The 27848-nt window shown below is 45.9% G+C and overlaps 1 protein-coding gene across 1 annotated transcript in view; it reads right to left on the reverse strand.

The window, feature by feature from the left end:
• Positions 1-27848, reverse strand: part of VWA8 (von Willebrand factor A domain containing 8) — a 376054-nt gene that overhangs the window by 111481 nt on the left and 236725 nt on the right. Inside the window, exon 38 of the mRNA XM_063425968.1 lies at positions 17892-18096. Coding sequence (XP_063282038.1) covers positions 17892-18096 — 205 coding nt within the window. The remainder of the gene's footprint in view (positions 1-17891; positions 18097-27848) is intronic.

The following is a 27848-nucleotide window of genomic DNA, read 5'->3' on the forward strand; positions in this document are numbered from 1 at the left end:
ATACAGGTATATTTTAACAGCATATGTCCTTTCATACAGTTCAAGTGCGTTATCGTATCCCACATGAGGGGGTGATGATGTGGTGCGTGAGAGAAGTGTCATCTAGTGTTGTGTTAATATGGTAGGTATGTTGCGTGTGGTACAGAGAGGGTCTCATGCCCCAAAGTGAGTGGTAAGTGTCGTGTGAGTGCCATTTGTATGGTAGCGTCGATGTGTGCGATATCCCATTGATCTCCGTCATACTGGAGTCGTTATTATTGGAATAGCTTATGTGTGTGCAGGGTCGAGTGCCATTGTGTGATGGGTATTTAACAGTCACAGTATAAACTTCGGTGGGCACGCAGGCCCGCAACATTAGGATTTGAACATGATGCCGTAACACGAAGGAGAAAAGCTATCGTATCATCTGAAGTCAACAATAGTATCATCTCCCCCAATAATATAACGTTTACAATTTACCAAGCGTGATCTCCTATGTATCCCTGGTGCGTTTTCATTCTCCCATCGGTATGAAGGTGTCATAGTGTTTGAGCAGTGTGTAGTTGTCTATTAGCTCTGACGTAACTGTGAGGTATTAAACCCCCGTTTTTAGGGAGAGTAGGTCTTGAGAGCACGGACTCGTGATGGAGCTCAGGCGCGCGGACCCATCCTGTGAGTGATATGTGCCTTAATAAAAGTTGTGAGCTAAGGTTCCGGGGTTTCTCGCGGTGGGTCATTCGTGGTCAGTGTGATGTTTCGGTATACTCGATGTGTCCCCGGAGGCGAGCTATCTCGTTGTGCGCTATGGGGTGAATGTCTAGTGCCAACCCCGGTTTGCTAAATCTAGACCTCTATGGTTAGTTCCAGGAGTGTGCTATCCCCTATTGCGCTGTGTTGTTGCCCTGTATTATTGTCTACGGCTGGTGGCCGAGTGTGCGCGTGTAGCTCCATGTGTTGCGTCCTACGTGGCTCTATGGGTAAGTATCAGTATAGTGGTGGTGTACAGGTATGGTTCGGATCCCGGGACCAAGTCTGGGGGGGGGTTGTGGCGTGGTTGAAGCATACGGAGGCGGACCCCTACGGGTCTGAAGTTATGTTACCCGTCTGTGGGATACTATTGTGTCCGTACCCCTCCCTGAGGTCGTCCGGGTTAAGTTCCTTCAAGTCAACGATGGGAGCTCGTCATGAGGGTGGTTTGCGGGGTCTCCAAGTTGGTGGGGTGTCCTTCTGTGTTGTCCATGTGTCTAGTGGTGTGAGTCCCTTCCTAGTCAAATGTTTGTGAGCAGGTGGAGGGTCGGCAGTCATGTCAGTCAGTACGTCGCGGGGTCTGGTATCCCGGTGTGTTTAGTGGCTATTATGGGGGCCGCGTCACCCCATCAGCTCCCGGGTCCCAGCGCACCCCCCCCCCCTTATTGCCCCGCGCGGAAGACAAACCACGGCGTCCACATTTCTGTGTGTTTTGTCATCCTGTCCATCAGGGTTGCCTGGACTGCCTCGGCTGCCCGAATGTCCTCCACCCTGTGGATCCATTCTTCTCGGTCGGGGATGTCCGTCTTCTTCCAGTACAGTGGAATGAGTGATTTGGCAGCGTTCAGCAAGTGTCGCAATATAGACTTCTTGTAAGCGGGCAGTGGTTGTGCAGATATATGGAGTAAGGCCAGTTCGGCCGACCACTCCACATCGTCCCCGAGGATCGTCCGGATGTCATATTCGACCTGGTTCCAAAACGGGGCGATGAGCGTGCATTCCCACCAAATGTGGAAGAGCGTGCCCCTCTCCTCCGCACACCTCCAGCACATTGGTGAGGCATCAGGGAAAATCCTCCTGAGCATGGCCGGAGTCCTGTACCACATAGCTAGCAGCTTATAATTCACTTCTTGATAATGTGAGCTGGAGGAGCTTTTGTGCTGCCATATGAGGGCTTTGTCCCATTGTGTTGGCGAGAATGTTTTGGACATCGCCTCCTCCCAGCGTCGCTGGAACGTGGTATTCTCCACGGTAAGGTCTGTCAGCAGATATTGGTACAGGCTCGAGATGGCCTTTCCCAGTGTCTCATTGCGAGAACAGAGGTCCTCGAACCAGGTAAGATCTCTCCGTAGTTTATCTTTGTGGGGGAGGGAGTCATAGAAGTGTTTGAGCTGCATGTATCGAAAGATTATCATCGGAGATCGCGGTCGTCCGCCCAGCAGCGCGTCTAGTGTGTCTAGGTTGCCGCCATGAGTGACCTTGTATATCGGGATGTATGTCATATCTCCGATAAAGGACCAGGTGTCGGTTGGTAAGCCCCCCCCTATATCTGGGTTATGTGCTATCGGCAGTAGGGGGCATGGGGTCGGGGATATCCGCGGGTCCTCCCTGAGGGTTTCCCAGGTGAGCAGAGTTTGGGATACTGGGTCTTCATCATGTTGTCTACCGTTTCTAGTCGCTCTCCTCCGCCACACCGTAGCCTTCAGCTTTGCGGCGTTCCCCTCCTGGTCCAGATGTACCCACTGCTTAGGCGAGTCCGCGTTATGCCAGTCCAGAATTCTTTGTAATACTGCGGCCTGGTGGTATTTTCTGAAGTCCGGAAGCGCCAGACCTCCCCTGTGTCTGGGTCTGCAGAGGAGGTCATGGCTTATTCTGGACTTTTCTCCTCGCCACACGTATTTAATAACCATTGTCTTTAGCGTCGAGAAGAACGTTGCTGGTAGTGCGATTGGGATCGTCTGAAAAAGATAGAGAATCCGTGGTAGAACGTTCATTTTCAGCACCGCGACTCGGCCATGCCATGTGATGTGTGGGTATGCCCATCTTGCCAAGTCTAGTGCGATTTTTTGGAGTAAAGGCTCGAAATTACGTTGGTAAATCTCCCCTGGGTCTGTGGGAATCCAGATTCCGAGGTATTTCATTGCTCCCGTGCACCAATGAAACGGAAGAGCGACTGAAGATCCTCGTATTCCGTTACGGGCAAGGTGATATTTAAGGTCTCGCATTTCGCTAGGTTAAGCTTGAACCCAGATATTTGGCCAAATTTGTCGAATTCCGCCAGTAGGCTCGGGAGTGTGAGCCTCGGTTGGGAGACAAAGAATAAGAGGTCATCCGCGTACGCGGCCACTTTGTGTTCCGAATGATGCCATGAATAGCCGTGAATGTCAGGGTTATCCCGGATCGCCTGTAGAAGAGGCTCCAAGGAGAGGGCGAAGAGGAGTGGCGAGAGGGTACAACCCTGCCTCGTCCCGTTCGTGATGTTAAAGCTCGTGGTCAAGGCTCCATTTACGCGTATCGCTGCTCTCGGTGAGCTGTATAGGGCAGAGATCCACGCCAGTAACCTCTGCCCCAGCCCTATGTGTCGGAGGGCCTGGATCATGTAGGCCCAGTTTACCCTATCGAAGGCCTTCTCTGCGTCCGTGGACAGCAGTAGAAGGCGCTTCCGATATTTCCGGGCATGGTGCTGTATAGAGAACAGGCGTAGTGTGCTGTCCCGCGCTTCTCGGCCCGGGATAAATCCCGTCTGGTCTGCGTGGACAAGACTCGGCAGGAGACGCTGTAGTCTGGATGCCAACGTTTTCGTGAAGAGCTTCGTGTCCACATTCAACAGGGATATCGGCCGGTAACTACCGCATTGTTCTGGGTCCTTCCCAGGTTTCAGTAGGACCGTTATTGTGGCCGATAGAGATTCTGCGCCAAAAGTTCCCCCCTCCGCCACCTTGTTCACCGATTGTGTTAGCCAAGGTAGTAATATAGTGGCGAACTTTTTATAATAGCCCGTAGAAAGCCCATCCGGGCCCGGTGCCTTCCCGGTTTTCGTGTTTTTCAGGGCCGCCGCCAGTTCCTCTGTGGTGATTGGGTCGTCTAGTGTGGAAGCCGCCTCTTGGGTAGCCCGTCTCCCTACGTGCTCCTGTAGATACGTTTGGGCCCTTGTTGACATTTCCCTTCGTTGGATCGGGTTTTCCTCTGAGTGTAAGTTGTATAGTGAGTTATAGTATGCCCGGAATTCCCCAGCTATGTCCTCCGGGTGTTGTGAGACTCTGCCGGACGTCAGGCGAAGTTTCCTCACCTGGGTGCGGACCACGTCGCCCCTCAAGAGGCGAGCGAGGTACTTCCCTCCCTTATTCGCGTGGGTGTAAAAGAAGGATTTCGACGATTGTACTGAGCGGAGGTACCGTTGTGTGAGAAGGGCTCTCAAGTTCCGCCTGGCTTCCATCAGATCTCTATAGATGGCAACCAACTGAGATCGCTTGTGTTGTAGTTCCAGGCGTGCAATGATGTTATAAAGTTCGGTCATAGCTCTTGTGGCCTCTTTCCGTTTGCGGGTAGCAATTCCGATGAGAGAGCCGCGAATGACACTTTTGTGGGCCTCCCACACCGTCACTGGGGACATATCTCCCGATCCATTCTCCTCAAAGTAATGTTCTAGCGCCTGAGAGATCTCATCTCTCACTGAGGGATCTTGTAACAACGTTTCATTAAGGCGCCATGTCCGAATCGCTGGTTTAAAAAGCGGGGATTCTAGCTCCACCTGGACCGATCCGTGGTCTGACCACGTCGCAGGGGCTATAGAAGCCTTTCGTAGTCGGGATAGCCCGTCTTGTTTGATTAGAATATAGTCGATCCTGGAGTAGCGATCGTGTATAGCAGAGTAGTGGGTGTAATCCCTATCGTCCGGGTGCATGGCCCTCCAGCAATCGACTAGTGTGAGCTCCCCCAAGGATTTGCGGATGGATCTGAGCTGCGTTTGCGGGATGCAGCAGTGGCCGGTGGAGGAGTCTATGAGTGGTTCCAGGGGGACATTGAGGTCTCCCCCCACTATTAGCGCCCCTTCGGAAAATCCCTGTAGTTTACGTAGCGTGTTTCTAAGGAACATCGCTTGCCTGGAGTTAGGTACGTATATAGACGCCAGAGTGTACACTCTATCGGCTATCACCCCCTTCAGGAAGAGGAATCTTCCTTGGTCGTCTGTCAGTCTATCCAATTCTCGAAACCCCAAGTTAGCCGCGATCAGGATAGCCACTCCCGCTCGGCGAGCTAACGGGTGATTATTGCAATAACTTAGAGGGTATTGTGCATTGCGAAGCCTAGGAACAGCTCCTTCTTTAAAATGCGTTTCCTGTAGTAACGCTATTGATGTGCCTTGTCGACGCAGCATCCTCAGGAGGTGGGTGCGTCTTTCCGGGATGTTCAATCCCCTGCAGTTGAGTGTCATTACAGACATGGGAGCGCTGCGGTACGCCATGTTGTCTCCTCTCTAGGGTCGGGCTCAACCACTAGGGGGGCCGCTGAGCGACACCCAGCCCCGATGCGGCGGCGCGGCCCAGGTGGGTTGTGAGTCTCTGTGTGTCTAGCGTTTTATCTGTAGGTCACCCGCACTGTTTTGTGTGGGTAAGGGTCCAAACGTCTCGTCTGTTTCTGTCTACAGGTGTACCGGTCAAGCAGTTGGCAGCCGGTGTCCGAACCAAGTACCTGTATGTGTTGTGTGTGAGTGTGTGTGTATTAGTGTATCTGAGGAGTGAAGTAAGTGGGAATGGTAGGTAAAAGTTAAAATGAGGGTGGTCCGTCACTACCCCCCTCCAGGGTTAGTCCCTGCAGGGCTAAAAGGTGGTGGCGCCCCGAAGTCGCCTTCCGATAGGAAGGACACCTGCGCCCCGTTGGGAGTGGCCAGACGCCTCTCGCGATCGCCTGATCAGCGTGAGAGTACGCCCGTGGCTCCGTCGGGGGAGTCGCGCAAGTGGGTGTGTAGAGCAGTGATTGGCGTCTACGCCAGGAGTATTACAATATGTGTGAGTGAGATGTAGTCCGATCCGTCCAGCTCCATCCGGGTCCGAGCCCAAGTGCGACATGATTATGATGTATGGGTCACGCTAATACAAAGTCAACTGTATTGCATCAAATAAGTTATATCAAAAACAAGCATAACGTTATTAACAGTTTTACCCAACCGGTAACTAGATTACATCTAACGTGTCCATCCGGGCCATCCCGCCCCGTGTCCCCCCTCTTTGGTTCCCCGGACCTGCACATCAGTTTCCCCCCCCTTGAACCTCCCCTCACTCGCCAACACCCCCCGCGCCCGTTATTATGCGGAACCTATGGGTGATCTGGTTAGCTACGTCAGGTGAGTGGGCACCCGCCCATCCCCCTCCCCACCCCACCCCCCCCGTAGCCGCATAGACGCGGGGGAGCTGCCTCAAAGTCCATGAGCCGTGAATCCCCAATGAGGAAGCTCGTATCCCGCCCCCCAGCCCCCCCCACCCCCCCCCCCCACCCCCCCGTACAATATTAAACTTTGTGGTATTCAACTCCCAGTCCTAAACACTGTGCGTGATGGTGTACAGCAACATATCTCCCGACTATGTCTACCCCTATTAACGTGACGTATGTTTCCATTTATAGAAATTACAAACCCCACATAATGCTTACAGTAACAAGAATATGACCGGAGTAGCAAGATGAACATTTTACGTTACATGTCCGTAGGAGGTGGACCCTCTCGACCGGGCGATTCAGTGCTGTACGTGGCCAGTATCGGTGATGGCTGGTAGAGAAGTCTCATGTCCCCGCCCCTGAGTTAGATGAGTCCCGGTGGGCCACCTCCAGTGTATAGCGGAGCAACATACCCACAGCCACCCCCTCTCCCCCCTCCCAAAGGTCCAACATGGGAGTCCCAGCTAATGTCCCCTCGGGGGGAGGGGGGGGGGAGGAGCACTCCACGCCGTAAGTTCTCCAGGAAAACAACATGCATGGTGATAACCTCTGATCGATTGGGGGGGGGGGGGGGGGGGGGGCCCGAAGCCATAGGTAGGATATTGCAAAATCACCCCTCAGCCCTCCCAAAATGCAGGCAGTCTCAGATCCCACCCGTTGGCAACCCCAAGCATGGCCTCTTAGGAACATAAGTAAAAAGGGGAAGGTGGAGGGAAGAACGGAGGGGGGAGTCGGGTGAGGGGCAAGCGAAAGCGAGAGCCAGCCCGCCAGAGCTCTTGCTTGCCATGTCTTATGTCGGGGAAACAGTACCTATGTAACAGGGCAGTCCAGAAGGGGACTTGTTTCTAATGTTGTGCTCGGGCCTCATGGTCGTGGTTTGCATGCTCTCGTGGTGAGCGGCCTCTGCGGCGGCGGAGTGCGCGTTGTGGTCCCCGTCCTGCCCCCAGGGGACCCAGGATCCAGTCCGGGATCTGCACAGGAGGGAGATCCAGCGTTTCCAGGAAACCGGGAGCTTCTTCTGGTCCGCGGAGTGGCACCCAGCCATTCCCGTGTCTCGCCAACAATGCGAATGGAAAGCCCCATTTGTATGGTATGTTGTGGGACCTGAGCAATGCGGTGATGGGCCGCAGTGCGCGCCTTGCTTCTAGAGTTGTTGGGGACAGGTCATTAAACAGGGAAATAGGTGTGCCGTGAAAGTCCCATGTAGGTTGCGCCCTGGCAGCTTTCATAATGGCATCCTTCGTGGCAAACGAATGGACGCAGCAAATAATGTCCCTCGGGCCCTCCTCGGCTGAGCGAGGCCTTAGGGCTCTGTGTGCTCTGTCATACCGGATTTCCAGCGGGGCATCTCCAGGTAGGATCATCCGGAAAAGTGCAGTTAGGGTGTCCTCGATGTGTTCCTCACCCTCCGCCTCCGGCATGCCGCGGACGCGGATATTACATCTGCGGCCACGGTTGTCAAGATCTTCCACTGCTCTGCGCATTTGTAAGAGCAGTTCGCCTTGTCGGGATAGGGCCGTGTCGGTTGCCGCTTGTCTGTTTGCATGTGTCTCTCGGGAACGTTCTAGTTCCTGTATCCGGGTCCCTTGTGCGGAGACCTCCGTCCGGAGGCCCGCTATCTCGGCCCGAAGAGCATCCTGGATTGTAGTGGTGTGGACCAGGAGGTCGGCCTTCGTGGCCATGGACGCCATAGATGCCGCAATCGTGCGGATCTCCTCACCGATGCTCTCTAGGGTAGAGGCTGGGGGATCTCCCTGTGGCTGGGGAGCGGTCGCCATCTTGGGGCCTCCGGCCTCTCCTCGTGCGTCCGTCATTGTAACTAGGAATCCGTCCATCGGACCTAGGGATTGGCTATTCTGCGTGCCTCTGGGGGTCCCGGGAGGGTCACCCCGACGATTACAACCCATAAGAGCGAAAGTAAGCTTATAAAAAGGGCTTTAGGCGGACCGGTGGAGCGGAGCTCACAGTTTATGCGTCCATCCTGGTCGACGTCCAAGCCACGCCCCGGGTCCACTTCTTTTTAATCTGTTTATGAATCTTGAAGTGGAAACGGAAAGTCATTTGTCGGTGTTTGCAGATGACACAAAACTACGTAACTCCCTATGTACATTTAAACAAAATGAAGGCTCTTTAGTTTTATTCCAATGGCCATTTAAATATATAAGCTCACCTGCCATTTTGTTTAAATGTACATAGGGATTTAGGCCAGAGCGCAGGTAACGTTGTCTTTGTTTTTACTATGTATTTCGAGCTGTTGGATACTAAGCTACTGCTGCTGTAAGTGCGGTGCTTTATCTTTGTGTTTGTATATGAATTTTGTATCACACAGCTATGTTACATTGCTGCCAGCCACCCCATGTTTGTCTTATTAAGAGTTTATAAGTATGTAGGGGCAGCACCCCTTCCTGTCTCATCAGAGAAATGTGTCTTTTAGCTGATACCAGCAAGGTGATTTGTATGTGTTATAGCCCTATTCAGGGTTAATAAGTTTGTAGGGGTTTATAAAACACCCCTTCATGTCTCATTAGAGATGTTTACACTTTGTCTGATACCAGCAAAGTTTATTGTATAAAGGGTTAAATGTGAAAGGGTTTATAAAATACCCCTTCCCGTCTAATTAGAGATGTTTACACTTTGTCTGATACCAGCAAAGTTTATTGAATGTGTAGAAGCCCTATACAGGGTTAAATGTGAAAGGGTTTATAAAATACCCCTTCCCGTCTAATTAGAGATGTTTACACTTTGTCTGTTTTGGGCATCAGCTTTAAAGACGTGTACTGCAGAACTAGAAAGGGTGCAGAAGCAAGCTACAAAACTAGAAGGGGGAATGAAACATTTTCGTTATAAGAAAAGGCTAAATAACTGGATTTGTTTTCTTTAGCAAAAAGGCGCCTCATATGGGGATATGATAGTCTTTTACAAATAGATACAGGGTCAGTACAATCCACTAAGTGCTAACCTGTTCATAAACAGGATTGTACAACACACAAGAGATCACCCATTGAAACTTCAAGAAAGGTGTTTTCACTTAGAGCAGAGGAAAGATTTCATTACAGTAAGAACAATAAAGATGAAGACTTCTCTTCTCTAAAGAGGTTGTATCATCAGATTGTATAGATAATGTAAACAAATGCTTAGATTTTTTTGCTTAAACAGAATGTTCAAGGATAGAATTGAAATGTATGTAAACAGGTTGTTGATCCTAGGAGAAATCTCAAGAATGCTATTTTTTCCTTTTTTGTGGCATAATTGGAAATGGTTATAATTGTTTTTTGGTTTTTTTGCCTTCTTTTGGATCAACAGCATAAAAGAATTGACTTTGGGATTAAACTTGATGGACTTCAGTCTCTTTTCAACCTAGACAACTACGTAACTATGATACTAGTTACAAAGAAATACAATATTTACATTAAAAAGGAATTTGGTCTGATATTAAATACTACACTCCCACACATTAAACAGCATTTCAGTCACAATTATTTTAACCTGTTGGCCAAGAAACAATGCAATGATTTTTTTAAAAAATAAAGTCCTTTGGTGCGACACAATTAGGGGAAATATGCAAAATACCTCACAAGTTCTTTTTCTCTGTCATCTCCACAAGTCATTGTCAGTTGAGGGACATGGTCAATTCCAATAAATCTTAGCATTGGCAATGAGTGTGCTGTTTGGACAAAATGTCTTGCTACAGGGGCAGTCATCTCTGGTTGCTGTTCGAATTGAGGATCTATATCAGCATATAAGCTCTCAAAGATCATTATTTGTAAACAATGCAGCTTGTAAACGATATATTGGGTGGCACAAGTTATACATTGGCATATTTTATATACTTTGAATGTGGCTGATAAAAAAAAACTTTTCCAGGATTCATATGGCTACATATCACACACGCACTAAATCACACACATCCCACATTAGAGAATTCTAAACGTTTCCAATTAATTTGTTCTGTGTGGACCAAAATGTCCCTCAAGATCGGATTGCTCTTGTAGCTGATAAGTAAGGGCTTTTTAACCCCTTAAGGACCAAACGTTTGGAATAAAATGGAATCATGACATGTCACACATGTCATGTGTCCTTAAGGGGTTAAAGATATTTACAAGCACTGGATCTTTTGCCAATAGCTTCCGGTTCAATTAAATTACCTTAACCACCTGCTTAGATGCAGTACGGAATGTCACGTTCACTAGGCAACCCTAACACGCAGACAGGACAGAGTAGAGAGAATTGCAATACCGATCCTTAGAATGGTTGGGTTATGCAAAAAGGGATAGTCAAAACACGAGCCGGGGTCAAGGAAAACAGAGAGACGGAATAACGAGAGACAAAGCCAAATATCGCTAAACCAGGACATCCAAATAACAAGTGCAACGCTCAATGGTAAACCAAAGACCACAACAGGGCACTGAGGCAAGGGGGAGGATAGCTTATATACACATAGGGTGTGTCTGATTGGCTAACCTCCAAGTAGTGCTAACCACAACACGTGGGAGGAGTTTCTTCCTTCCCTTGTGGTCTCTGAGGTCATCAATGTGTGCCGGGTCACACGACCGGGTCCGGCACACATATACGGATGCAGCTCTGGAGCATACAGTGTCAGACACACTGCCAGTCTGGAGCGCGGTGGCGGGGACAGCCGCAAACTGCAGACAGGGACCAGATAACGCCTCTCGCGGTGACGGGGTAAGCGCTCGCGCAGGGGAGGGGACCTGACACTGAATGTCTATTGGAATACAAGTTGTTCCTCAATACAAATAGGTATTAAGACAATGGCAAATACACATAATTTTAGATGGATGAAAACCAGAGGTGTGAAGAGGGTGTTCCTGTGTTAGAAAAAAAGCACTAAAGGCCAAACCATCACAAAAATACGCAAGTCAAGAAAATCAATGCTCTCCGGACTGAATTTATTTGTCAATTTAACTAGAGATGTAGAAAAATTTAAAGAATTAAACTGTGTGCAAACAGTAAAATCAATACACAGTATAAATGCACTCTTAGGTAACAAGAAGCAAGACAGGGAGAGGTAAAAAGGACAACCAGGAAGTATGTATCCCCCATAATGGATTGTTATTTGTTACAGAGGGCCATGGTGTCACAAGTGTATATATATATCACCAAAAAGTGTCACATAGACTGACATGACATTATAAAATGAGATCAAGGGAAGGGTTTCATGTCATATATGAGGTCATAATGAGGCACCAGGAAGCTAGCGATGAGTGAAGGGTGTTGTGTGTGTGTGAGTGGGCAGTGCGTGTGTAGGGGAGCAGTGCGTGTGTGAGAAGGGCAGTGCATGCGTGAGGGGGGCAGTGCATGCGTGAGGCGGCAGTGCATGCATGAGGGAGACAGTGCGCATGAGGGAGGCAGTCTGTGTGTGTGTGTGAGGGGGCCAATAAATCTTAGCATTGGCAATGAGTGTGCTGTTTGGACAAAATGTCTTGCTACAGGGGCAGTCATCTCTGGTTGCTGTTCGAATTGAGGACAGTGTATGTATTAGGGGTGTAGTGTGTGAGGGGGCACTGCGTGTGTGAGGGGGTAGTCTCTGTGTGTGTTAGGGGGCAGTCTGTGTGTGTGAGGGGGCAGTGCGTGTGTGGGGGGGCAGTCTGTGTGTGTATGGTGTAGAGTGTGTGAAGGGTGCATAGGGTCCATGCTGTGTGTAGGTGGGTGAGATGTAGTCTCTCTCTCCCTTCTTCTTACCTTTTACTAGGAAGGGGGGGGGGCATAATACTGCAAGCCCTGGTTGTCCAGTGGTGTCATGTTCACTTTAGTACAGCTGCAGGTTTCTTCTCCTGTCCTGCTTCCTCTCCGGTCCTCCTGCGATCACAGCACTGTATTGGAGCGTTGCCATGGTAACAACGCAGGAGGAACACAGAGCATGCCAGGCCCTTTCCTCCCTCTGCCAGCGGTATGGTGAGGGAGATCTTTGTTCTCCTCACTAGCCTGAGAAAGCTTACAGCAAGACTGGCTCTGCATGGGCTGGCAGGGAAGAAAGGATCTCCCCTGCCGGCCTTGGACCACGGCCATTGAGGCCCACTGGGCGTTTTCTGCAGAACCCACCACCGCCCACTTGAAATCCCAAACCGTGGGGACCAGGTTGACTACCCCTGATATATATAGTGGCTCACGTGTGTTTCATTAGCTACGGATGTAACCCAACATGTCATTGGTTACTTTTGTTTGTTTTGTTTTTGTGACATTTGTGCATATTCTATTCTTTTCTTTTCATTGGGCTCTGTTTTAGCCCCTCTATTAAAATGACGTGAATGCTACATGTATACTTTTCCAGAATGTGAAAATATAAAAAAAAAAAACTGATAATTATAAATAAATAATTTCAATTAATTGGCATGTTGGTACCAGCCACCATTTGGCAATGCCACATTTATCTTGCCCACTCTTCCATGTGTCTCTGTGGAGTTGAGAACACCTATTTCCATATGGAATGGATTCTGACTACCGGTACTTGTGCAGTCGTTGTGGAAGCAAGTATTTCAACAAATTTGTCATTGGGCAATCCATATCACCTAACAGTTGGTCTGTTATTTAACCCTTACTTGTATGTGTTCCTAGGAGCTGCACACTCAATTCTATTTCCTTAGAACTTTCCCCCTCTTTCACTCTCCCATGTAGACCTTAACTCTTGGTTCTCCATATCATCATTCTATCTTTGTTAATATATCCAAAAAATGGAGCACAATACTGCCTTATATTTGTTGACCTTCATTGTATGACATCTTCTAGCTAAGATATAGCATTATATAAGTATTTTCCTATCAGTAACAAAGTTCAAATATCTTACAAACTGAGACAAATATTACCCCTCTTAAATTTGTTCACCCTGACAAACTTGTTATTTTTTTCATTAGGTATAAAACAGAAATGCAAACACTGTTATATATGTTTATTGTGCAACTGTATCATGCCCAATGTCAAACATTAACTACATATTACATAAATAATTTAAAACTGATTTAAACATTTTGTGTATGAGATACTTTTAGCCACTAGGTGGTGCAATTGTTCATGGAATCAGTAACAAAACACATTTTTTTCACTGTCTCATCTCTTAACCCCTTCAGGACCGGCCTGTTTTTGCGATGTTTGTACGTTAAGGACCAGAGCAGTTTTAACACTTTTGTGGTGTTTGTGTTTAGCTGTAATTTTCCGCTCTCTCATTTACGGTTCCCATACAAGTTATATATTGTTTTTTTCAAGACAAGAAGGGCTTTCTTTACATACCAGTATTTATATTATGTCATATATTGTATTTAAAAAAAATAATGAAATATGGTGAAAAATAAAAAAAAAACATGTTTTTGGACTTTTACTTGAAAAATCTTTTACTTATCTACAAAAGCTAATGAAAAAAACTGCTAAATAGATTCAAAATTTTGTCCCGAGTTTAAAAACACCCAGTGTTTACATGCTTTATTGCTTTTTTTTGCAAGTTATAGGCCTATAAATACAAGTAGGAAATTGCTGTTTCAATATATATATATTTTAAATGTATCAATAGTGACATTGTTACACCGTTATCTGTCATAAATCCCCGAAACACACCTAACATGTACATATTTTTTTAAAGTAGACAACCCAGGGTATTTACAATGGGGTATGTCCAGTCTTTTTTAGTAGCCACCTAGTCACAAACACTGGCCAAAGTTAGCATTTATATTTGTTTGTGTGTTAAAAATGCAAAAACCGCTAACTTTGGCCGGTGTTTGTGACTAAGTGGCTACTAAAAAAGGCTGAACATACCCCATTTGCAATACCTTGGGTTGTCTTCTTTTGTAAATGGTATGCCATCATGGGGCTAATTCTCATTCCTTGGCTACCATACGCTGTCAAAGGCAACCTAACCAATCTGACAAATTTCAATAAAAAAAAAAAAGTAAAATCAAGCCTTATATTTGACCCTGTAACTTTCACAAACACTATAAAACCTCTACATGTGGGGTACTGTTATACTCAGGAGACTTCGCTGAACACAAATATTAGTGTATCAGAACAGTAAAATATATCACAGCAATATTATTTTTATTTATTTATTTATACATAGATATATATATCATTACATTCTAAGTGTATTTTGATATAAATATATATATATCAATATCAAAATACTGTTAGAATAAAATTGAATATATATATATAATTTTTTTTTAATTATTAAAAATTATTTTTATTTTTTGTTATTTATTTTTATTAACATATTATTTGTATTTTATAATAATATATATATACCATATATATAGTTATTATATATATTGTATATATTCGTGTGTAATTTAAATATAAGTGTATTTTTATATTAATATACGTATATATAAATATAAAAATACACTTAGTGTGACATTATATATATGATACATATACATATATTATATATATAGATATAATACATGTATATATATCATATATATACACATATTATAATTTTTTTTACACTGATTGTTTTTTTTTTAACTTTATTTTATGATTTTACACTTGCAGGGAGACTGCCTGTCAGCACAGACAGTCCCCCTGCAGGCAGATACAAAGACCCCTATTGCGGTCATGTGATCGAGTGATCACATGGCCGTGGGGTCCTGATCTGCCGAGGGGGGACTGCCCGGGCAGACAGGCAGTCCCCCTGGACCGGGAGGAGAGCTGATCGCCGCCGTGGGACCAACGGCGATCAGGTAAGTAGCCCAAAACCGTTATGACGGTTCAGGACCGTCAGCGGTCCAAACGCACGTTTTACCGCTGACGGTCCTGAACCGTCAGCGGTCCTGAAGGGGTTAAAGATGACCTGTCAACAAAGTTTCAGATTACTAAGGCATCCATTAGCCTGAGTTGAACCGTTAATCTACTGTACCCCATTTCATATATCCCAGCAGCTTCAAAGGGAGCAATAAGAGAAGGGCTGCAGTCATTTGCAGTATAATGCACAAGAAGTCATAACGGTAATAAATTGACAATATTAGCTCTAATGTTCGTGCAGGTCCGTTACAATTGGTGGCAAGCGGCGGGATGGTTCCTACAACCAGAAGGACAGCTACAGGTAACACCATCCCCTGGATTTACAAACTGAGGGCAACGTTAGTACCCGTACAGCGACCCTATCTACAAAGGAACCAACGTTGTCAGAGCAAGCATGGCGCCCGGCTACACTCAGGAGGAGTTTGACAGAGAGGTTGCCATGCGGCTGGCTTACTTTGGACCCAACCCAGAGGAGAAATACGTACAGTTCGTAAGGAGCCAGGTAGACGAGTACCTGCGGTTCATGGCAGATCCAGCCAAAGGTATCGGTCGCCCTATCCGGGGGCAGAGTGCGTTATGGGGACTCAAAAGGGTACCCCAGGGAGCTGAAGGTGCCATCCTTCCTCCCCAGCGGCAGTGTGTATCCCAGGGAGCTGAAGGTGCCGTCCTTCCTCCCCAGCGGCAGAGTAAGTCCCTGGAGCGGAAGGTGTAGTCCTTCCTCCCCAGCGGCAGTGTGTACCCCAGGGAGCTGAAGGTGCCGTCCTTCCTCCCCAGCGGCAGTGTATATCCCAGGGAGCTGAAGGTGCAGTCTTTCCTCCCCAGCGGCAGTGTGTACGCCAGGGAGCTGAAGGTGCCGTCCTTCCTCCCAGCGGCAGTGTGTATCCCAGGGAGCTGAAGGTGCAGTCCTTCCTCCCCAGCGGCAGTGTGTATCCCAGGGAGCTGAAGGTGCAGTCCTTCCTCCCCAGCGGCAGTGTGTATCCCAGGGAGCTGAAGGTGCCGTCCTTCCTCCCCAGCGGCAGTGTGTGTCCCAGGGAGCCGAAGGTGTTGTCCTTCCTCCCCAGCGGCAGTGTGTACCCCAGGGAGCTGAAGGTGCCGTCCTTCCTCCCCAGCGGCATAGTAAGTCCCAGGGAGCTGAAGGTGCAGTCCTTCCTCCCCAGCGGCAGTGTGTATCCCAGGGAGCGGAAGGTGCAGTCCTTCCTCCCCAGCGGCAGAGTAAGTCCCAGGGAGCTGAAGGTGCAGTCCTTCATCCCAGCGGCAGTGTGTACTCCAGGGAGCTGAAGGTGCCGTCCTTCCTCCCCAGCGGCAGTGTGTACCCCAGGGAGCTGAAGGTGTTGTCCTTCCTCCCCAGCGGCTGTGTGTACCCCAGGGAGCTGAAGGTGCCGTCCTTCCTCCCCAGCGGCAGAATGTCCTGCAGGGAGCAGGGACCGTCAGTCTCGCCCCCCAGCCGCAGGACAAGATAATGAAAGGGGAGACAGCTGGTCCCCCTCTCCACCAGCAGAGAGAGTGTCAGGGAGAGGAGCTTGTTACACCCTCTCTCCAGCGGCAGCGTAACCCACCAAGGGGAGATGTTACACCCCCCAACGGTGCAGATGGGACCGTAGTTTCTGTACTTGAAGCACAAGGGGTAAGGACGGTCGGTCCTGTCCCCCAGCCACAGAGCGGTACATCCAGAGGGGAGACGGTTGGTCTCTCCCTCCCACACCCAGGCTCCAACCAGGCTACTTCCGCGGTAGTACTGGCACCAGGGCAGAGTACCGCTGGTCTCTGCCCACTCAGCAACCCACCAAGGCAGCCTAACAGTTCCCCACACAGTCGTGGTGAGGCACCTGGACATGGACAAAGCTCTCCTCTACCCAGGTGTAGTAACCAGTTATTGTGGGTGGGCTGTACTGCGGTTTCTGTTTTGTGGGTGGGTTGCTGGACTAACCAGGGCACTGACCGGCAGGAGGTCAGATACTCTGTTAGTCTAGTTGGTAAAGGGGAGAAGTGTGGCGAAACCAACCTCGCCACTGTGAACTGGAGAAGCCTGGTTGCTCGCCTGCTCCCTTTGGACTATGGCCCAGCAGGTTAAACCGTTTATTTTCCCTGCAGAAAGGCTTATTCGTGTGATCTGAGTGCCATTCATCTAAGAATGTGCGCTCAGATCAAAGCTATCTGGGGATATGTAGAAATGTGTGTTTTATGTACTAAATGTATCATTATGTAATTTTATGTCTGTTACTGTCTTTTTGTCTGCCATGTGGGTAATGGAGTTTTGCCTCTGTCCTGGGAGATAATTAGATTCCTTCCCCAATTATCTCCAGGCCAGAGGGGAGGGATTGTGAGGCCTTGTGGGAGGTCACTCATGTGTGATTGGTGTATTGTGTAATTGTTGTAAATCCCTCCCTTGCATGGGAGAAGCCTTTATAGCCTGTTGTGTGAATAAATCAGTGTTGTTGCTGTTTAACCCTGAAGCTGAAGTGTTGTCTCTTTCTTGGGGGGAATTTCACTGTATGCTGATAGGGACTGACTGCCAGGAGTGTAAGCCGCTTGGGAGCTTTTCCTGTTCGTCTGCTAGCAGCTATTCGTGAGGTTCCAGTTCGGGAGTTTGGAGTGCTACCTTACTCCCTTGTATGCAGTTCGGGAGGTTGGTGATTGCAGTAGCTGCTGGTCTATGGGAAAGGGGATTATCGCCTACATGGTTTTTATCCCCTTGTGAGAGAAACGGTCCGTTACAATGTATATAACCATAGTTTCTTCAGTTGCCCTGCATCTGTTTATTATATTATCTGAAACTATGAATACTGTGACACTGTCAAACAGATGAACATGTCACAGGAGTTAGATTGACAGCTGTATGCTGTACATCTTAACATTCTATGTTTCCATAGCAATAGACTACAGCTTCCTTACAGATATTTGTATTGCCTACAATTGTCAATAATATTAATTTAGTAAATATCTTCTCTCCTGGTCAATATAAGGTCAGTATAACAAACAGGGCTTACCTGCATCGGTCGTCCATCGTCTTGCCCAATCATGTTCTTCCACTCCAGCAGTGAACGCTGGAGGCTATCAAGCCCAGTTTCCCACAGACGGACACTGCCTCCCATGTCCACTGTAACAACTCCTGTATTCCCCAGCGCGGCAATCAAGAAATCAGTGTCAGAAATCTTGGACAGCCACGATGTGTACGGAGATATAGACGATGGCCTGAAACAGACACCACCGATAACAATTACTGGAGAATAATATAAAAAGATATGAGAAGCAGGGAGATAATGGAAACAAAATGTTTATCCATGTACAAATCTATTCATTAAGCTATGAAAAACAGTGTAAGCACTAATACAATATTATACACTTAAATTATAAATAAATCTAGGTATACTAAAGCAGATAATGCACTTACAAGCCCATGACATTATAACAAACACGCAGCAAGCATGACTGTCCATCAAACAATATTAAGACATGTTTTAGAAGCAGTAAAAATGATTGATAATCCTACTCCATTGTTATCATATTCTGTCATCCATCAATATAAGAACACTTCGGAATTACCAATCCAATTACTAAGCCAGCACTTACTCCCAGCCAAGGTAATGTGCTGCCTTGGAATTGAGAGAGAGAAAGAGTGTGTGCGTGTACGTGTACGTGTATGTTAGCATGCATGAGCAGAATTACATTTCGCTAAGCTTCAAAACACACTTGAATAAATACATGAGATAACTTTACTTGTTATTGATCGATGGCCTAGAATCTAATTTTCTGTTCCGGGAATTCAACATGCCTACACTAATATACTCTGAAACAAGTAGTTTATTTTTGTATCTTATTTATTATTATTATTGTTTTCTCTGTAATAGGGCTATTCATACAATTGTAAAATGCATTGATATAGTAGTTGTAACTTTATATTTATACAGAAAGTGACAGAATGTAAGTTCATTGTGATACAAGGGCCTATAGAGTACGAAGGGCCCTGGTAACGTGATTTATTTTTGTACAAAGAAGTTACAACAGTCAAGCATAATTTTCCTAGTCAATGTATCAATCAATAATACTGATAAAAAAACAAGAACAAAAAAAAAAGAGTACTTATTAGACAAAACAGTAAAAGGCGTAAAATGACACGTTAAAAATTAAGAAAATGTTTTCGTTTTTTTTAATGCTGTTGGGGGCGGGGCTTGGCAGTCGACGGAGTAAGACATAGGCTAAATGTGCTCTTCAGCAATATATATATATATTCAGCAATATATATATATATATATATATATATATATATAAAAATATATTGCTATATAATCGACTCTAATGCCAGAAAGAGTTGTTTCCTGCGACTAGATCAAATTATTTTGAGTTTTTTAACATTATCCAAGCTCGCCCAAGTTGAGGCCTACTGACCTGACAAGGCGGAAAATGTGGCGAATTTCCCACTTCTGAACCCTTTCTACACCGGAGAATTTTTACATCCTGCAGGGTCTACAACCTGAGGCCTATCCTCTAAAATGGCTGCCGCACAAGGACATACCTCTCTCCATGCTGCCAAGATCCTGGTTTTGCACAAAGAGCAGCTTAGCCAGGCTTTTGATCGGCTGTGGTTGCAATTCTGGGACAAGCTACACCCAGGGCCGGCGCTACCTCTTAGGCGGACTAGGCAGCCGCCTAGGGCGCCCCTTGGGAAGGGGCGCCGGCCCTCCTCATGCTGCAGCCGCCCGAGCGCTCTGTAGAGAGCCTCAGGCGGCTGCAGCTTTATATTATATTATTGATGTAGAAAATGTCTTTGACACAGAAGTTATTAGCCCTATCCAAATAAGTTACCCTAATGTTAATAAAGAAGAACTATTTATTAAATTGGAAAAAGCACTAAGTACAGAAATCAAGCTAAAATGGGAGATAGCCACTCTAAAAAAATATATTGACGAACAGATTACTCCCCGTGGGCTTAGGTTACTCAGACTACCCACCTCGGATCAAGATGATTTAGAGTTTATGGAAGAGTGGAACAATAAGCTTGAGCTCTGTACTTTGGGCCTTATGGAAACCCTAATTATAAAAAAAAGTAAAAAACTATCCACTTTAGACATAGAAATCAATGGTCTCAAAGACAGACTTTTGCCATTCACTGAAACAAAAGCATACAAACAGAATTCTATATTAATTCAAAGTAAAATTGAAAAGGTCGAAATTGAAACAAAACACATAAAAATTAAGAAGTACATTAGAGATAAGACCGATTACTCCAATAAACAGGTCAGAACCTACCATTTAAATAAAAAATATACCTCGCAATATCAAAGTCAAAGATACAATCATGCAAGAACAAACACTCATCATGAGCCAAGGAATTATCAAAATTCCAAGGCACATCACTCAGAACACTCACCTCACCAGTATCAAAACCCTAACATCAATAAGTTCTCACACTCACCACAAAACACACGTACATATAGGGCACCTACAAACCATCACCGGGGCTTGCCACAAAGACCTCACAATCCCAATACCCATCAATACCGTCCATTCACACAAAGAAACCGCAATAATTCATATCGGAATTACCACAAAATCCCAACATCACCAATATATCGTAATACGTCAGGACCCCAACACCAATACCCATCCCCTAAACCACAAAGATCCAGATATATTAATGACCACAAGGAATATTCTAACTATTTTAAATCACCCACGATCCCTAATCACCAAAACAGATATCAACTGTTATCCTTAGATTCAGAATTTGAAAATGAAGATCATTTTTTAGAGATCAGAACTCGGGGTGAACTCGGGGTACACTAGCCCAAACACCATACCCCTCACGATCACAAAAAAGGATTTTAAATTTAGAGGAAGAAGAAGTGGCAGGCGCGAACAAAAAAGAAAGATTAGAAAGATAACAGTTCCCCAAGCAAATACGAATAATGGCATTTTTAACCTCTCACAAAAAATTTTAACTAGTGCACAAATATCAGTTTTAACAAAAGGTCTCAAATTTGCCCCAACTAATTCTTTTAAACCGTTTGAAGCTTTCCTCGATGTCAATAAATTTGTGCGGAAAGCCACTCTTAAAAGATTCTTTATAGACAAAAGCGAAGATAATCTCACTTTAAATCCCAATCTACCACACCACACATCTCCTGAAAACCACTCTATCATTAATACACATTTAAGGGAAAAATCTACCTTCTATCCTGCCCATTTCAAATCCGCTCCAATCACCATGTTCGAAAAACTAGTAGTTAAAGATTTAGAAAAAATTAAGAATAGAAAATACGACCCTCAGAATCTAACACATATGGAAAAATTGGCAACAAAAGAACTTCAGGAAGATAAAAATATCGTAATTAAGCCCGCCGACAAAGGAGGGGGGATAGTTATACTATCCAGCCAGATGTATATAGAAGAGGCACATAGACAATTAAATGATATTAATGTGTATGAAAGACTTTCATCAGATCCAACCGCAAAAATTCAAGTTGTTTTAACCCAATTTTTAAACAAAGGCCTAAGTTCGGGGATTTTAAACAAACATGAATTTAATTTTCTAAACAAAAAATGTCCTATAATACCGGTCATATACTTCCTCCCCAAAATTCATAAAAATTAAACCTCACCACCTGGGAGACCTATCGTGTCTGGCATAGGCTCCCTTTTATGTAACCTCTCACAGTACATAGACACTCTTCTACAACCTTCAGTTAAACTCATGAGATCTTACTTGCAAGACTCTATGGCCCTTTTAAAGTTTTTAAACAATTTTACATGGAAGCCAAGTTTTCTATTAGTTACATGTGATGTCCAGTCACTTTACACAATTATCCCTCATGAGATAGGCTGTCAAGCCATTAGAGACATTCTAACAAAGGAGGGAAAAATTGCTGATATACAAATTGATTTTATACTAGAAGGCATCAATATTATTTTAAAAAATAACTATTTTTGGTTTTTAAACTCTTTTTATTTGCAGAAAAGAGGCACTGCGATGGGGACTAGGTTCGCTCCCAGCTACGCCAACTTATTTATGGCGGATTGGGAATCCAAAGCTATTTTTAACGACCACCAGTGGAGAGCGAACCTAGTCTCATTTTTTAGATATATTGATGACCTTTTTTTTTATCTGGGAGGGCACTGAAGATGAACTTATTTCTTTTATGAATAATCTTAATATAAACAATAGAGGTATATTTTTAACTTACGAATATAGCAGGGAGCAAATAAATTTTTTAGATCTTAATATTTTTATAAAAAATGGGAAAATACATACTAAGACGTTCTTTAAAAAAGTTTGCGTGAACACTGCCATAGACAAAACTAGCTGCCATTATCAACCCTGGCTCGATAGCGCTCCAAAAAGCCAAATGTTAAGACTTCGGCGAAACTGTTCCGAAATAAGTGATTTTAACCAACAAGCCAATTTTTTAAAAAACAAATTTATTGAGAAAAACTATTCCGAAACAGCACTTAGGGACACTATTGAAAATACCCAAATAAAAGATAGAAATGAACTTTTAGAATACAAGCCGAAAAACACCGATAATCCTATGCCTTTGCCTATCATTTTTAATTATAATAATAAAAGTAACAATGTAAAAAAAGTTATAAAAAAACACCGGCATATTTTAAAGCAAGACGAAATTCTCAATAAAATCATACCAGAACATCCCAACATAGTCTTCAGGGGAGCACCCAATTTTAAATCAATATTAACTAAGAATTTTACTAAAGAAACAACCAATGCAGCCCCGCTATCCTTTTTCCCACAAATCAAAGGTTTTTGCAAATGTAAGATGTGTATTGTTTGTAGAAGTACTGATCTTACTGTACCTCATAAAGTCACCCAATTCACTTCTAAAGTGACAAATCAGGTCTACAAAATCACTGACTTCATTAACTCTTCAACTAAAAATGTTATTTATCTGCTTGAATGCCCTTGTGGCTTCCAATATGTTGGAATGACCACTAGGTGCTTAAAAACACGATTAAGTGAACATTGCAGAAATATAAAAAATGGGTACTTAAATCATTCAGTATCCAAACATTTTATTAAACATAATAAAGATCCTAGATTGTTGAAATGTATTGGAATAAAAAAATGTACGATTCCATGGAGGGGCGGTAACATTAAAACCATTTTAGGGAAAATTGAAATGGAATGGGTTTACAAACTCCAAACCCTCACTCCCTATGGTCTTAATGTTGACTTTGATTTGTTCAACTTTTTATAAATATGTATTACTCACATGTTTTTACCCACTGTGTTCTTATGTACTGTATATTTCACTTTGTTTTATCTATTATTTATTTGTATTAATATGTTCCCTCCCTATGTATTTTTACACTTTCATCCCCCTGTTTTCATTCTGGGGATTCATTTTATGTGCTTCTGACTATGCCTGATGACACTTTTCAGTGTATCAGGCATAGTCAGATTGCATCCCTCCGTCGGTCACACTGAGTGTGTGCTCCGACGTTTACTTTTGTTACCCTGACGACGGCCGCAGCCTTGTGCTGGCCGTCGTTCCTGTGTACAGCTGGTTTCCATGACGACGACCGCGGCTCTTGCGCGAGCCGTCGTCATGGCTTACTCCGCCCCTCCTGTATCCTCGTCGGCCGCAAGTCGAACTACACATCCCAGGATCCCATGCGGTTAGATTGCCGGTCACGTGACCGCATCATTATTGCAAATTTTACACCAAACACACCTCGTTTTAAATTCTATTCAGTGTAAGGAGCCATAATAAGTGAATCCAATTGTGTATTTATTATTATTATTCTAATTTTAAAAGCATACTTTTATCTGTTCATAACTTGTATTCTGATTGGCTGTCCCCTATTTTGGCGCCAATTTTAAGTTTTTATGTGTTATTTAAACCTCTTTCTGCCAGGTATCAGGTTCTTAATCCATATTGATAAAGCCACATTGGCGAAACGCGTTTATGGAATTTTACTGTGTATTTTAATATTAAAGATTTTTTGGACACTTTTTATTTAGTGCCATTTATCTTTTTTACACTGTATATTAATTTGTTATCTGGCATTTTTATTTTCCTGGACTCCAAGTAATCCGAGGTGGGGATCATACCACCAGCGCTATCTTCAAGGAGCAGTCGGTCTGCTCCTCCCTTGTGAGTACCATTTTATACAAAAATATTTTTTATCACTATTTTACCCAGTGAGCACTATTGGTTGTTTCTCTTTTATCTTTGAGCGTGGAACATATCACTGACGGAGGAAATTTTCCCTATATCCCATTAGCGGGGATTGTACCGCTGTACGCCTTCAACACTAGAGCGAGTTATAGCTCTTATAAATGTGAGTTTTATACCAGCTTTTAATTTCCTATCTACCTCACTATCAGACGTATTGCACTATCCTGTTTTGTATCTGTTTTTTTCCACATACGAATGAATTCCTAAGAAGGAGACCAACGAGGAACTTTCCCCTGACCGTGGATCTACAGACTTCCCATTCTCCATAGGAGCATATTCTAGATAAGACTTTCTCTTTTTACTTGGACGAATTGTCGTTTATATATTGATTTCCCCTGGCGCAGCCTTTTTTGTTTTTTCTTTTGTCTCATCTTTTAAGGGTATTTGAGGGAATCCCTTATTAGGTTGCTGCCTTTTTGTTACTTAGCGCTTACTCTCTCTCCTTGGCTGCAGCTTTGCCCGGGCTGGTGCGTCCATGAGGGCGCACCGCCCGGACGCAGCATGAGCTTCTGTCACTCCCTCACTGTAGCGTGGCCGAGCCCTGTATGGTCCGCGGGTACAGGGAGCATCTGTCTCCTGTAGCCGGCCGGACTAACACTGAGTGTGCACTTTCTTTTAGTCCGGCCGGGTACAGGAAATAAAAGCTCCCTGTACCAGCGGACCATACAGGGCTCGGCCACGCTACAACAGAGGTAAGGGAGGGGGGGAGAAATAATTTGACGGGGGGGGGGATAAATTGACAGGGGAGGGAAGAAATTGACGGGGGGGGAATAAATTGACAAGGAGGGGGGGAGAAAGAAATTGACAGGGGGGGAGAAAGAAATTGACAGGGGGGGAGAAAGAAATTGTCAGGGGGGGAGAAAGAAATTGACAGGGAGGGGGGGGAGAAAGAAATTGACGGGGGAGGAATTGACAGGGGGGAAGAAATTGACAGGGGGGAGAAAGAAATTGACAGGGGGGGAGAAATTGACAGGGAGGGGAATTGATGGGGGAGGGGGAATGAGAGTGGGGAGGGGAGAAGAGAGTGACAACGGGGGAGAAGAGAGTGACAAGGGGGGGAGAAGAGGGACAAGGGGGGGGAGAAAGAAATTGACAGGGGGAGAAAGAAATTGACAGGGGGAGAAAGAAATTGACAGGGGGGGAAAGAAATTGACAGGGAGGGGGGAGAAAGAAATTGACAGGGGGGGGAAGAAATTGACAGGGAGGGGAATTGATGGGGGAGGGAGGGGGAATGAGAGTGGGGAGAGGGAGGGGAGAAGAGAGTGACAACGAGGAGAAGAGAGTGACAAGGGAGGGGGGAGAAGAGAGTGACAAGGGAGGGGTGAGAAGAGAGTGACAAGGAAGGGAGAGGGGGAGAAGAGAGTGACAAGGGAGGGGGGAGAGATTGAAATCCATCACACACACACACAATGCACCCCTTACACACAAAGACAATGCATTACACACACACACAAGCAATGCAACCCTTACACACAATCCATCCCTTACACACACTCAATGCACCCCTTACACACATAAAAACACACAATGCATTACACACACACACAAGCAATGCAACCCTTACACACAATCCATCCCTTACACACACAGAAACACACAATGCATTCCTTACACACACTCAATGCACCCCTTACAGACGCACACACTGCATCACGTACATACACAGAAACACACCTTGCAGCCCTTACACATACAAACACAGATTCACACAATGCATTCCTTACACACATATCAGGACATCCCCTACACACTCCACCCCCTGTGAACTCATTGGTGGAACATGAAGGTGGACCCTGGGACCAAGACCTTGAGCTGTGTAAAGGGCCTCAAAAAAAATGGAGCTGCTTCCCGTTCTCCCAGAACATTGATTTTTGTGACCACAGTTACAAACAGCCTCCAGAGAGCCTGTTCTACACCAGGTAAGTGGAGCCAGACTGCAGCTAGAGCCCATCATCATCCTCATCTGGTTGTAAGTAGGCAATCTAGTATATTTTTCGTGGCACTAATCTCTAATTTACCTCACATTAAAGAAACACTATAGTCCCCAGAACCACTGCAGCTTAATATAGTGGTTCTGGTGTCTATAGCCTGTCCCTGCAGGCCATTTAATGTAAACACGGCGGCACTGCAGCACTGGCGTTAGTTCACATGGCAGTTCATATGGGTGGGGCATTGTGATGTCACATGGCGGGGGGGAGGGCGGCAAACTTTACTTTTGCCTAGGGCGGCAAAAATCCTTGCACCGGCCCTGGCTACACCAATGACCGGTGATGTCTGCTTAGACCAGAGGTTCCCAGTCTTTAACTCCTTAACGACACCCTAAAGCACAGCCTGGTACAGAGGCAGAAGAAGAGGCTGCAGCTGGCCCTTCACTATCGAAGGCCCAGTTCTGCACCTCATCACCACTTACCTACTTACCATGGCCCACATGCATAGCCCATATGCTCAGGAAGTCCTTGTGCGGCACTACAGGCTGCATATCCACAGAAGAACCGGAACCCCAAGTTTGCCTGAATTTGTAGGGATAGTGTGATGGATTGTACTAGAGTCTGGGGCTGGTGGGGTAATTCTATCTGGGTTGCGGTAGACATAACTAACCACGGCAGAGTATATTACTTGGTGGGCATTGGCTGAGCTTTTTCCTGTTTAAGTTAGCCTCTCAGAAAATAATGGGCTGGTGTGTTGTTTATTTTGTTTCTAGTATTAGTTAATATCTTTTTTTTTTTTTTACCACTAGAGCACGGGTGTCAAACACAAGGCCCGCGGGCCGAATCCGGCCCGCCAGACCTCGTCATGTGGCCCGTGTAGCCGCCGCCGGCCGCCAGCCTTCACCCAGGGCCGGCGCATCCATAAGGCGGCTCAGACGGCCGCCTTAGGGCGCACCGGCCCGGGGGCGCAAATGTCCGGGTGACCGGCAGGAGGGAAGCGCACAGCTCCCCTCTCCTGCCGGTCACTTCTTGTAGCGTGGCCGAGCGCCAAGCTGCAGTGCCGCTGACTGTGTGGAGGGGGCGGGGATATGAACACGTCATATCCCTGCTCCCTCTGTAGCACACAGCGCGGCTGGCGCCCAGCAGGGGCGGAGCTGCCGCCGGCCCCCTCACGTCAGCCTGGGAGGAAGTCCTCCCAAGAAGACAGCAGAGGGCAGAGAGGAGGGGGGCTGGGCAGGACCAGCTCCTCCAACTCCCAACTATCTCAGGCAGCACTCTGGATCCCAGGTAAGCCACCCTCCTGAACCTGTCTGTCTGTGTGTGTATGTCTGTCTGTGTGTGTGTATGTCTGTCTGTGTGTGTGTGTATGTCTGTCTGTCAGTGTGTATGTCTGTCTGTCAGTGTGTGTCTGTCTGTCTGTCAGTGTGTGTGTGTGTGTGTCTGTCTGTGTGTGTCTGTCAGTGTGTGTATGTCTGTCAGTGTGTATGTGTGTGTCAGTGTGTGTGTGTCTGTCAGTGTGTGTGTGTATATGTCTGTCAGTGTGTGTGTGTGTGTGTGTGTATGTCTCTGTCAGTGTGCGTGTATATATCTGTCTGTCAGTGTGTGTGTGTGTGTGTGTATATGTCTGTCTGTCAGTGTGTGTGTGTATGTCTGTCAGTGTGTGTGTGTATGTCTGTCAGTCTGTGTGTGTGTGTATGTCTGTCTGTCAGTGTGTGTGTATGTCTCTGTCAGTGTGTGTGTGTATGTCTGTCAGTGTGTGTGTGTGTATATGTCTGTCTGTCAGTGTGTGTGTGTGTGTATGTCTCTGTCAGTGTGTCTGTGT

The sequence above is a fragment of the Pelobates fuscus genome, chromosome 1, assembly GCF_036172605.1.
Source record: "Pelobates fuscus isolate aPelFus1 chromosome 1, aPelFus1.pri, whole genome shotgun sequence".
Classification (NCBI taxonomy): Eukaryota; Metazoa; Chordata; class Amphibia; order Anura; family Pelobatidae; genus Pelobates; species Pelobates fuscus.